Source organism: Mesoplodon bidens (genome assembly GCF_964165515.1).
Source record: "Mesoplodon bidens genome assembly, chromosome: 5".
In the NCBI taxonomy this organism is placed as follows: Eukaryota; Metazoa; Chordata; class Mammalia; order Artiodactyla; family Ziphiidae; genus Mesoplodon; species Mesoplodon bidens.
The window spans coordinates 69952558-69965809 of record NC_138161.1 but is presented as its reverse complement, the minus strand read 5'-3'; the positions used below and the strand labels follow the sequence as shown (position 1 = coordinate 69965809).

General features: G+C 35.5%; 1 protein-coding gene across 1 annotated transcript in view; it reads left to right on the top strand.

Annotated features, from left to right (window-relative positions):
• The window catches only part of DNAJC13 (DnaJ heat shock protein family (Hsp40) member C13), a 123063-nt gene that overhangs the window by 53357 nt on the left and 56454 nt on the right, over positions 1-13252 (top strand). Inside the window, exons 21-29 of the mRNA XM_081235872.1 lie at positions 417-499; positions 1905-2058; positions 5060-5163; positions 5249-5408; positions 6671-6733; positions 7842-7943; positions 9718-9822; positions 11431-11633; positions 12725-12809. Coding sequence (XP_081091998.1) covers positions 417-499; positions 1905-2058; positions 5060-5163; positions 5249-5408; positions 6671-6733; positions 7842-7943; positions 9718-9822; positions 11431-11633; positions 12725-12809 — 1059 coding nt within the window. The remainder of the gene's footprint in view (positions 1-416; positions 500-1904; positions 2059-5059; positions 5164-5248; positions 5409-6670; positions 6734-7841; positions 7944-9717; positions 9823-11430; positions 11634-12724; positions 12810-13252) is intronic.

Here is a 13252-nt window from a genome sequence, read left to right as displayed (position 1 = left end):
TGCTCCTCTTGGCTTTGGTAGCAATTTAATAACCTATAATCTTTTGTGTTTATTGTTTTGCCATGATTTTTGTATTAACTGCATGTAAATGTTTAAAATAAGTCACCTGTTTTTGACTGTTACAAATTTTATTAGTCATCACTGTAAACTTTAACAAAATTTGGATTTGAAACAATAACTTTAGGCTACATGGAAAATATTTCAGCTACACTATAGAAACATATGCTGGCAAAGTATTATATTGTGATATAATCTAATATTCTGTATTCATATTTTATAGATTTTGTTTCATTAATTTTGTCTCTGCCAAAATTTGATGAAGGAAATGTTTCTCATCACTTACAAAGTGATGATATTCTGACTGAGCTTATTTGGTAGCTCCAGATTGAGCACTATGAAGTTTTTTTCTTTTCCAGAATATAAATCAAAAGCCAGTAGTTCTTCGAAAGAGAAGACAGAGAATAAAAATAGAAGCAAACTGGGATCTCTTCTATTACAGGTAAACTTTAGGCCTCTTTTCCAATTAATTAAATTTGGTATTGCCAAATTTAATTTTTGGACAGTTGTTTTTTTGTTTTTGCCTGAATCTAGTGCTTTATGCCACAGGTATTTTTATGCTCTCAGGGTCAAGAATTATAACTGTTAAGGCTGGTATGATTAGTGATGCTTTCATAAAATTAAGACCTTTTGTAGAGTGTTGGTAGTCTGACGAGCCAAAGGTACATTTAGCATTTTATTAAGGCTTAGAGATGGTTACTTTAAAACACTTTATCATGATTAGAAATAACTGTATTATAACGTCTTTCAGCCTTGTTGGAAATAGAGTCTTTAAAGAGTTGGATGATGAAACCATAAGGAAACTTGTGGGAAATGGGTATCCAAGTTAGCTGACCTCATATACTTTTCCAGCCTTTCTAATATGGTAACCCCTCCTCCCCATCTACTGCTCTCACCACCTCCCCAGCACCCTCCACCTCAACACACTCCCCCCACACACAGTCATACACATATAGAAGGACTTTGGAACATGTTGGGGAGTTTGCAAAAACTTTTTTGAGATAACTCACAATACTCAGTCTGGAAGCTGAACCTATTGATTATACCTTGGTTAATAAGGGAAAATATGTGCTTTGGGAACTTCCCACAGTACTTTAAAAGTGTAGTATGTATATAATACAGCCTTAAGAATATGCCTTGGTTTTCTTCCTCTTGTGTTGTCCTCCCTAGAATTCCCTTGGAATTCTGGCATCAGACTTTTTAGGAGGATTGCAGTTTGAAAGTGAATGGGTATAAAGCCCACCCACCCCAGTTCAGACTTGAATTTAAATTTATTATGATAGTTAAATAATTTCATGAATAAAAGGAAGGTATTTTGAAAATATCAATCAGAGCTTGACAGTTTAGCAGTATTTTTTCTTGGGTGGTTTGTAAGGTTCTAATCTAGAATGTTGCTCATCCCACACATTTCATACTCAATTATCCAGAAATTCTTATCCCCAACCTGTAATTTGATATCTGTTTATAATTCTTTTCTGACTGGAATTTATATTAGCAATAAGTATTAAAATTGAAATATCAGTTCCTTGTTTTAAAATCCACACGGATTTGTCTTATAGTTTGGCTTCATTTTCTCCCCCAGCATTTTATAATGAAAACTTTTAAACATGTAGAAAAGGTGAAAGAATTTTACAGTGAGCACCTATGTATACCTGTGACTAAAATTCTACCATTAACCTTTTACTATACTTACTTTACACAGTAGATTTTATTTTCTTTCTTTACGCTTGCTAAAGTTTATTAATTCCACTGTTTTGTTGCTTATTATAAGTTGTAGTAGGGGAGATTTATAGATTTTTAAAGCTGTTTATTGCTTCCCACTATTTTCTGATTACACGTATATCTAGGTTTGGTCAGGACCATGCCAGGTCAAACTTAATTTGGAATTTCAAAACACGAGAAGAATTGAGAGATTGTCTTGAATCTGAAATGAGAGCATTTAATATTGATAGAGAGCTTGGTAGTGCTAATGTGATCTCCTGGAACCACCATGAATTTGAGGTAAATTTTAATTTTCGTAGTATAGTAGGTTTTTTTGAAGCATGTATTAGTTTTGGAGTTTTTCTTTTTTTTTTAATTTGTAGTTGTTTGACATATCTTTACCTTTCACTCATAATTTTATGAAGGAAATATTGGAAAACTTTCACTTTGCCTGAGACAAATGAAAAATTAATTTTGTCTAGTACCTCAGCTTTGTATGTGAAAATCATGTAGGAGTCAATAAATTTGATCCTATGCATTCTAGATCTGTTCCTTGCATTTTTTCCCCTTTAAATTCTTTATTGAAACATAGCCTGTTCTTATTTCTTGTAGCTTGTTTAATAGACTTTTCGTGGTAATTTGATTCTGAATGTGGCCATTTTTTTGCTGCTTAATTAAAATACTGATGTGAAGAATGACAAAGTAAGAACAAGAAACATGTTGGTGGTAGATAATCTTGTGTGTGTGTGTAAATTTTTATTATAGGTATAGGTGTAAATTTGAGCATGTTTGTGACCCTGCCGGCTTTTCTGTTGAGCCCAACTGCATTTCTTAAACGTGTTAATGATTTGTTTTTGCTCATTCCCACCTCTTTGTGAAAACTTTCTTTACTTTGGTTTTGGGAGTCTGTATTCTCTGGGATTTTCTCCTTCACTGTCCATTCCTCCTCCTTTGCTCATTTTTCCTTATTGCCCCAACTGCTAAATGCTGGTTGGCCCCGAAGGACCAGTTCTTGGGCTTCTTTTCATTTATATTTATTGCCTCAGTGATCTCATCCATTCTCATGGCTTAAATGTTTTTTATTTGCTGATGGCTTCAAGATTTTTATCTCCTGCTTAGACTTTCTTTCCTAGACTTCATACTTTTATCCTATAAATTGGATATCTAATAAGCTTCTAGAACTTAGCTGTAAAACTCTGCTCTGGTTCGTCCCTCAAACCTACTTCACTTGCAGTCTTTCTGATCTTAGATAATGGCTATTCCTTATTTTCTAGTCAAAACCTTTAACATCATCTTTTTTTCTTATGCCCCAAATTCAGTTTGTCAGCAAGTCCTATTCAGTGAACCTTCAAAATTTACCCAGAACCCAGCCCTCTTCTCTCTATGGGATTGTAGCAGCTTCCCTGCTTCCACCATTGCCTTTCTGTAATCTGTTATCAACATAGTAGCAGTGTGATCTTGTTATAATGTAAGTAGATCTTGTCACTTCTCTGCTCCAAGCCCTCTCTGGTGCTCTTATTGCTTCCCAACCCACTTAGTAAAAAGCCTGGGTCTTTTTTTTTTTTTTTTTTAAAGAAGATGTTGGGGGTAGGAGTTTATTTATTTATTTATTTATTTATTTTTGCTGTGTTGGGTCTTCGTTTCTGTGCGAGGGCTTTCTCTAGTTGTGGCAAGTGGGGGCCACTCTTCATCGCGGTGCGCGGGCCTCTCACTGCTGTTGCCTCTCCTGTTGCGGAGCACAGGCTCCAGACGCGCAGGCTCAGTAGTTGTGGCTCACGGGCCTAGTTGCTCCGCGGCATGTGGGATCCTCCCAGCCCAGGGCTCGAACTCGTGTCCCCTGCATTAGCAGGCAGATTCTCAACCACTGCACCACCAGGGAAGCCCAAGCCTGGGTCTTTAAAATAACTTACAAGACAAGATCTGTACCCCCTAAATCCAACCATTGTTTCTTTGATCTCATCTCCTGATATTCTCACCATTGCCTGTGGCCACACTGGCTTCCCTGAAAACACCAAATTCACGTTCTTAATTCAAGGTCTTTCTACTTGACGTTCCCTCTGCCTAAAATACTCTTTTCTACAGAGAGCCTCATTTTCTTCAGGTCTTTTCCCGAAGGTTGTCATCTGAGTGGGCCTTCCCTGGCCACCCTGTTTAAAAATATAGCCCTCTTCTCTCTCTCTCTCACACACACACACACACACACACACCTGGCCACTCTGCTTAAAAATATAGCCCTCTACACACACACACACACACACACACACACACACACACACACACACACACCTAGCCACCCTGTTTAAAAAATAGCCCTCCACATACACACACACACACACCTGGCCACCCTGTTTAAAAAATAGCCCTCTTCATACACACACACTTACACTCTCTCTCTTTCTCTCTCTCTCTTCCCCCCCTCCTCGCTTTATTTTACTCCATAGCACTTACTGTCATCCAACTATCATATATATTTTACTTTTTTATCTGCTACGTCTGTAAGGACAGAACCTTTTATGTTTGCTTAATGCTATATCCCTGATGATTAGAACAGTGCATGGCACATACCTTATATTCTTAATAAATGGAGTTGAACAAATTAAAACTCAGAATTTATAGGAAAAAAATGAAATGGATATACGTATATATTTGATTTTGTATAGTTTATATTTTTAGAAAACAGCTGTTTTAGGCTTTGGAAAAAGAGTTTTGATAATCTAGTCAAGAAATTCCTTTTTACAGCTGCTTGCAAAAACTTTGCTTGAGACAAACCCCAGTTCCCAATCAGGGGCTACTCCCTCACATATCACTTCTAGTGTGTAACCTGGAGTAATTGTACATACAGAGAATGAATACTGTATAAAAATGTACCATAAAATGTAGTTGATGTGTTGGGAGATCAGGGAAGACCTGAAGTGCCTTGTGTGAGTTTGGCAAACTGTGTGTAGTGTGGGATCATTTACTTCTTGCTTGATTGTAGCCAGCCGAGAAGGGAAGGAAGCACGTTATCCTTTAATGGTGTTTTTAGTGTTTTCTTCCCTTAAGTCTTCATGGACACCATATAGTCTTGTGGCAGTTTTTATCAGCAAGTTTTACATTCATAAAATTAGTGTGTAATTCTGACTCTTGACATTTAACTAATGAATTACCAGATATTTTAAGAAATGACAAATTTTTTTGTTAAAGGCTGTCTCATCAAGAAAAGAAAAAAACTGAACAGAAAGAATTTAAGAAGTGATTATGTGAAAATTGCCCAAAAAAGTATTGTAAACTAAAATAATGTAATTTGCTTTTATTAATAAAGGTTAAATATGAGTGCTTGGCAGAGGAAATCAAAATAGGCGATTATTACCTGAGATTACTGTTGGAGGAAGATGAGAATGAAGACAGTGGATCAATTAAGAGATCGTAAGCTACTCTTCATATCTTGTTATGTTTGTTTTTACTGTTAGTTTCATGGCTAATTCTATTGTGAACTTTTTTTTTAATCTAGGTATGAATTTTTCAATGAGCTTTATCATCGTTTCCTGCTCACCCCAAAAGTAAATATGAAGTGTTTATGTTTACAAGCCCTTGCTATTGTTTATGGCAGATGTCATGAAGAAATAGGACCTTTTACAGATACAAGATACATCATTGGAATGTTAGAGAGGGTAAGGATATCATTAAAAAATAACTGCTACTTGATAGTGTCATTGGAGTATATGTTAAATTTTCAAAGCTAAATTTAAGTTCTATTTGATCACATTGCTGCCACAACTTTCTACATGAGTTTTTCTGTAATTTACTTTATACTTCTTTAAATAAAAGTTAGATGAACAGGAAAATGACTAATGGGTTAGCGTTTGTCCATGTTGGTTTATTTTTTTCAGTTGCTACTTTTGAACATCTTTAGCAACCTATTTGCCAATCTTTCATTTAAGTATGGATGACCTGGACAGCTGTGTAAAAGAAATAGTAACTTTTAGAGTTGAATGTTCTTTGGCAATGGACTTTTGGAAAAATCTTAAATGATGCTAGCACACTAAACTTCAAAGTGTGAAAATAAAACCTTTTAGGACTACAATGATAAAGAAAGGGAACCTTGAGTTAGCACAGTTTTGGGGAGGGGGTTGGGTTTTTTTTAATTTAATAAAGTTTGCCATTTAACATTTCAGCAAGGTGGGAGAAGAACAAACAGATCAGTTCATCCATTATGCAGCTCAAATTGAGTGTTCCTTACCTGTATACACTTTATTCTTTCATTTGTGTTTACATTCCTCTTACGTTTAACAATTTAAATTTCAGTGAACTGACAGAATCATTTCACCAATTTTTAAAATGGTCATCAGTGCTTGCTATACTTGCCTTAACTGTCAGTCATGCTTTGTGGATTAGAAAACTGGTTCTGAATAAGTTTACAAAACACACCCAGGAAATAACCAGATGAAAACCCTTATTTTTTGCTGTTACAACAGATTTCACTATTGAATTCTAATTCACTCTTACTCCAGTGAACTGAGTACTTGTGGCACAGCATTTGTATTTTAGGCAGTTACATTTTTTCCTTCTTGTGTTCATGATGATGTGATTTATGTGAAACATCACTTATCAATTCTTCAGAATTTTTACTTGGGAGTATCATTTGGGCCATTTCTTTCATTTACTTCAATTTTTATGTACATTCTTAAAGCTATGTATTAATCTGTTTGTGACTTAAAATTTCTGCCTTTCTAGGGAATTAAATAAGGTTTATAAAATTGCAGAGAATGTAAGACATGGAGGAGTTGCAATAATTGACAGTTTTCTCTGATTTTCTTTGTTTACAAGATGACTTTTATTTCTTTTTGGCTGTTGGTTGATTTTGTCCAGTGATGGTAATGTCTTAATTTCTGTTTCTATTTACTTCTGACTAAATTCTCATTTATTTCAATAGTGCACAGATAAACTTGAACGAGATAGGTTGATCCTCTTCCTTAACAAGTTGATCCTTAATAAGGTACAGTATTTTGCATAAATATGCTGTTATTTCCAAGTTAAGTCACATGTATGTAACAAAGATAAATGATTACAGTTTGACTTAATTATCAAGACATGGTTCTTGTCTTATCTTCTCCTTTTGCTCTCAATTCTTGAAGGGAAAGTTTTTGCCAAATATTCATTTTGGAAACCAACACTGATTGGTTAATTTTATTCTCACTTTTAGTGAATAATGCAGATGTTTTTAAATGAAATAAAATGAGTAAGCCCTAGGAAAATTTAATTTAACTTATAATCTCTTACAAACTTCTAAGAAATTACCAGTTTTTATCTTGCTTACAAAAACAAACTGGAACTTTAAAAAGTTTTTTAATGTACTGGATTCTATTTCTGAGTACAGAATATTTATTAACAAAAAGACATTGGAAAAATGCAGGATAATTGTAGAACCAGAGAGTTTATCCTGGGTGTTATTCCCGCCAGGCTTTAATTTGTTTATTTTTATTTTATTTTGTTTTGCTCAGAATATATTTAAGTAAAAATTCTTTTTAAAATTAATTTAATTAATTAATTAATTTTCGGCTGCATTGGGTCTTCATTGCTGCGCATGGGCTTTCTCTATTTGTGGCGAGTGGGGGCTACTCTTCGTTGCAGTGTGCGGGCTTCTCATTGTGGTGGCTTCCCTTGTTGGGGAGCATGGGCTATAGGCGTGCGGGCTTCAGTAGTTGTGGCACATGGGCTCAGTAGCTGTGGCTCACGGGCTCTAGAGCGCAGGCTCAGTAGTTATGGCGCATGGGCTTAGTTGCTCCGCAGCATGTGGGATCTTCCCGGACAGGGCTTGAACCCGTATCCCCTGCATTGGCAGGCAGATTCTTAACCACTGCACCACCAGGGAAGCCCAAGTAAAAATTATTTATATGATCTCTCTGTAATATAGTTTTGCCTTTTTAATTTTTATCTAAATTTATGCTTCCTTGAACACAAAATCCTGAAAATACTGAGTAATACCAGTTATGTGCCAGTTTTTCCAGAGATTCCGAATATTCTCTTCTTTGAGAGCCTTTTAGGTAGTAATATCTGTTGGAGAGAAAGATTTTAAATTATGTAAACATGTTTCTGTCTTCCAGAAAAATGTTAAGGACCTCATGGATTCAAATGGAATTAGAATCCTTGTGGACTTGCTTACCCTTGCACACCTCCATGTAAACCGAGCTACGGTACCACTGCAAGTATGTATGCTTATCTAGATTTTATAAGTTTAACATTCTTTGAGTACAAATTTAGGATCAAAAGAATCATGCAAATCTGAAAATATGTCAGGGTGTCTGGCCATGAATCTACTTCTCTAATAACTATGATAGTACTAATGCCTGGGAGATTAAGTCATACACACAAAAAGTGAAATAACCAAAATGAACAATGATAATCCTGTTTTATTTTTCTGATGTCTCTTTTGTCTTTTAAAGTAACTGCATCTCTAATGTGACTTATTTTGAGGCAATATGTCCTTTAGGATTTAAACTGAATCCATCAGTTATGTAACTAGAACATTCAGCATTGACATCCACTGAGAGTATACTTTGCCTTGAGGAATCAGGAGGCTTTATTGAAACCAGCCAGTAAGAGGACAGAGCTGCAGGTCTCTACCTAAAGGCCTCTTCTGATACCTAACTTATAGAAGGGATCTATACTTGGCTCATTGGTGTTATTTTTGATGTTAATGTTAAATTTTTGTTTAATCTCCTTGTTTGAGGAGATGTGTCATGTTTTGGCAGAATTGTGTACAAAAGTGCTATTTGACAATTAAGACATGGCGTATTCTATTATCAGGTACAAATAATAGTAATCATAATGCTTGTATCGTATTAGTGTACCAGGTACTGTTCTGGTACACATAATACATTAACTCTTTAAACCCAACAACAGCCCTCCCATTTTACAGATGAGGAAAGTGAGGAACAGAGAGACTAAGTATGTTGTCCAGGGTCACCTAATAAAGGACAGAGCCAGAGTTAGAACTCAGAAGTCTATGCTTTTAACCACTTTCCTATAGCTCTCTATATGAATCTAACTGAAAGCTGATGGTAATGAGGGTATTTAAAATCATGTTTTAATAAAATATACTAAGTACATAAAAATTCTATCCTAGATTCTTATAAACATTGATATATGAAATTATAAGAATTATCTGTCATGAGGGTAGTAAATTGAAAGTAAGTGTTTAAAAGCACTAAAAACTTTCCTGTTAGCATTTTGACTCTTTGATCTCAGGTATTTATTGAAACTTTTAATTGAAGTGAATTTTTTTCTTTCAAAAGAACTTTAGTATTTTTGAGCATTGTGGTTTTGGTTAATGGTATATGTTTGATTATGTAGCTATTTGCAGTATTCTTTGCTACTAAAATTTTAGTGTCCTGAGAATTTATTAATGACCATCTGGAATATAGATGTCTTTGAGTTTAGCTTAGATTGCCAAGTGAATTTAGGAAACTGTTTACTTCAAATGCATAATAAGGAAGTAGCATTTTTGGACTATTAGTTTAGGCATCTAATCCTTAACTCTTAAAATCAGGTCACTTGGGCTTCCCTGGTGGCGTAGTGGTTAAGAATCCACCTGCCAATGCAGGGGACACGGGTTCGAGCCCTGGTCCGGGAAGATCCCACATGCCGTGGAGCAAATAAGCTCGCGAGCCACAACTACTGAAGCCTGTGCGCCTAGAGCCCATGCTCTGCAACAAGAGAAGCCACCGCAATGAGAAGCCCACGCACCACAACGAAGAGTAGCCCCCGCTCACTGCAACTAGAGAAAGCCTGCGCGCAGCAACAAAGACCCAAAGCAGCTAAAAAATAAATAAATTAAAAAAAAAAAATCAGGTCACTTAAAATTTTAGATGGATTTCTAAAGAAATATAAACTCAAGAAATTAGTACTGTGTAACTTTTTATGACATATGCCCCCTTAGATTTCTGCCTTGAAAAATAACTAAATCTTTTTAAAACTTAGAGCAATGTAATCGAAGCTGCTCCAGATATGAAAAGAGAGAGTGAAAAGGAATGGTACTTTGGCAATGCAGACAAAGAAAGGAGTGGCCCATATGGATTTCATGAGGTATGTGTTTGGGAGAAACTTTTCATGGAAGTCTTAGCCATTTTTTATGTTCTCCTGGTAGCACATATAGAGACGTGGAATATTTTAAATCTATGATTTGATTTACTGTCATCAGCTCCAAGGACTCTGCCATTCTATTTCCACATAAAGGACAAGATGACTTATATTTCTAGACACACATACACACAAAATCATGTCTTCAAATCTTACTGTTTAAAAGCTGTTGTTATGACACTGTTAATTATTAGAGAAATACAAATCAAAACTGCAATGAGGTACCACCTCATACCAGTCAGAATGGCCATCATTAAAAAGTCTACAAATAACATTTGCTAGAGAGGGTGTGGAGAAAAGGGAACACTCCTGCACTGTTGGTGGGAATGTAAGCTGGTACAGCCACTGTGGAAAACAGTGTGGAGGTTCCTCAAAAAAGTAAAAACAGAGTTGCCATATGATCCAGCAATCCCACTCCTGGCATATATCTGGACAAAACTATAATTCAAATAGATATGTGCACCCCTATGTTTATAGCAGCACTATTCACAATAGCCAAGACATGGAAGCAACCTAAATGTCCACCGACAGTTGAATGGATAAAGTAGATGTGGTACATATATACAATGGAATATAACTCAGCCATAAAAAAGAACAAAATAATGCCATTTGCAGCAACATGGATGCAACTAGAGATTATCATACTAAGTGAAGTAAGTCAGAAAGAGAAAGATACCATATGATATCACTTATATGTGGAATCTAAAATATGATATAAATGAACTTATTTATGAAACAGAAACAGATTCACAGACATAGAGAACAGACTTGTAATTGCCAAGGGGGAGGGGGAGTGAGGGGAGGGATGGAGTGGGAGTTTGGGGTTATCAGATGCAAACTAGTATATGTAGAATGGATAAACAAGGTCCTACTGTATAGCACAGGGAACTATATTCAATGTTCTGGGATAAACCATAATGGAAAAGAATATAAAAAGAATGTATACATGTATAACTGAATCACTTTGCTGTATAGCAGAAATTAACGCATTATAAACAACTATACTTCAATTAAAAATAATTACTTTAAAAAATTAAAAATAAAAAGTTATGGAAGTAGCGCTCAGGTTTTTAATGACTTTTGTATAATAATTATGTTAAGCTATAATGCTTCTTTATGGTATGAACAAGTAAGTTTTAATATACAGTCTTAAATTCATTGAAAATTGCCTATACACTCCAAGGGCAATTTCCATCTTAATTAACATCTGTTGATGTTTGGTCCTGCCAACTTGGCTTCCCAGGCTCAGTCGGAAGTTAGTCAAAGATAGTTTTATAGAAGACCAGCCTTCCACTTATATATAATTTGGTTGCTTTATACTCTACCTATGGTGTTTATTCTTTTCAGTGTTCCTTATGCTCTGCAGTTTGGCCAACTAAATGGTTATTTTCTAATATTAGCAGCCAAATTTGAGTTCCTGAAGGCCTGTCAGCAGAAGTCTTTTGTTTTCTAATAGTGAATTTGCATGTGTAGTTTGTACCTTTTCATTTCAAGTAGTGTACCTTTTCATTTTGTTTGGTCTGCTTGTAATAATGATGCCTTCCATTCATTTAGATGCAAGAATTGTGGACCAAAGGAATGTTAAATGCAAAAACCAGATGCTGGGCTCAAGGCATGGATGGATGGCGACCACTTCAGGCAATACCCCAGCTTAAGTGGTGTCTGTTAGCCAGTGGACAGGCTGTACTAAATGAAACTGACCTTGCTACCCTTATATTGAACATGTTGATCACAATGTGTGGATATTTTCCAAGCAGGTAAAATGTAATTGAACATTTCCGTGGTTAACAAGGACTCTAAAACATCTTGTTCTCCCCATTTGTATGGGTGCTTGCTAAGGCATGGGATTGTTCTAGTTACTTAGAGCAAAGGTTTTCTATTTGTGGCTTTGGGGGAATGCTGCTTTGGATTTTGGAGCTTTTTGAAACAAGATATAAAGAAATAATTTGCAAATTTTATTGATAAAGTAAACTAAAAAGCAACTTTCTCTGGGAAACTTCAAATAACGTTACAAAATTGAGGCTTACTAGCAGCTCTCTAGCAACAGTAACAATTGTCATATTCATTGAATCAGGTATGAAAGTTTTGAAGTGAACACTCTGTAGTTCATAGACCAGTGGGGAGTGCCTAGTGCCTGCTCCTGATCTGTCAGGTTAGCCTCTCCTGGTTTAAGAACATGAGTCTAGGCCCACATTGTGCCCCGCTTGACTAGTGAAGGTGAGACTTTGTTATCCAGTGATAGTCATAATTATAACCCTTGCGTGGAACTTTTCAATCTTTCAGACTTTTCAATCAAAATTTGCATATATTTCATCTTGTTTTACTATAGTAAAGATACTTTGTGATGGAATTTAATGAGTAATTGTTAATTTTATAGCATTTGAGGCTTTTATAGTTCCAGTTCTCTTTAAAATTCAGATCAGGCTTAAAAACATACAGTTAGTATTTAGAAGTAATGTAGCACTAAAATTGAGGCTACACTTGGAAAATACTGAGAGTAGTTAAATTAAGGTTTACATTTATTGAAAAAGTTTGATATGCCCTTTGGGGGGAATATCCACTGACAGTGTGTTGGAAAACACCAAGTTTAAATAATAAATAAGAGTCTCTGGCTGTTCTAGGGTACTGTTTTTCAAGGAAATCTTATGGAAGGAAATGAAGTCATATTAAGCAGCCAAATAGATTTAAACCAAAATACCTAATCATGTTTCCAGCTGTATGAGAGCTTAGTCTTCATTAACAAAAATGTAAGGTAACATGCTTCATGCCTAGTAGAATGTCATATGCTCTGAACATAAAAATTTTAATAAATACATTAAATGTTGACCATAAAAAAATGTTTTTCTAGGGATCAAGATAATGCCATCATTCGACCTTTACCTAGAGTGAAAAGGCTGCTGTCAGACAATGCTTGCCTTCCCCATATTATTCAGGTAAGTTACTTTTATGTTATAAACTAGGAACAATATTTTAAGAATCATTTTCCCTTATTTAACTTTATCGTGAACCCCAGTCTTTGTCTTATTGTAGTCTGTTCCATTTTCAAAAAGCCTGAATTATACTCACCTCACTTACTCCTAATTGAGTTGATATTCTGAATATACTGTGGAGGTTGTGTATCCAAGAGCCTAGACATGGGAAGCTTCCAGGCTCCAGAATTATTCTCAAAAGGTTTTATTTATTATCTGTTCTTAAAAATCACAACATTGCAATAACTGAAAGGTGACAGTTTGTGGTGCATGTTGATGGTGTTAGGGGTACTGGGAAGCACACCAGCATCCCACAGATGTGGACATGTTGGGTTATATCTTAAGAAATAGTTACAGCAGTCTTGTCAGCTTGCCTCAGAGTATTTGAGTCTTCTCAGTTATATGTT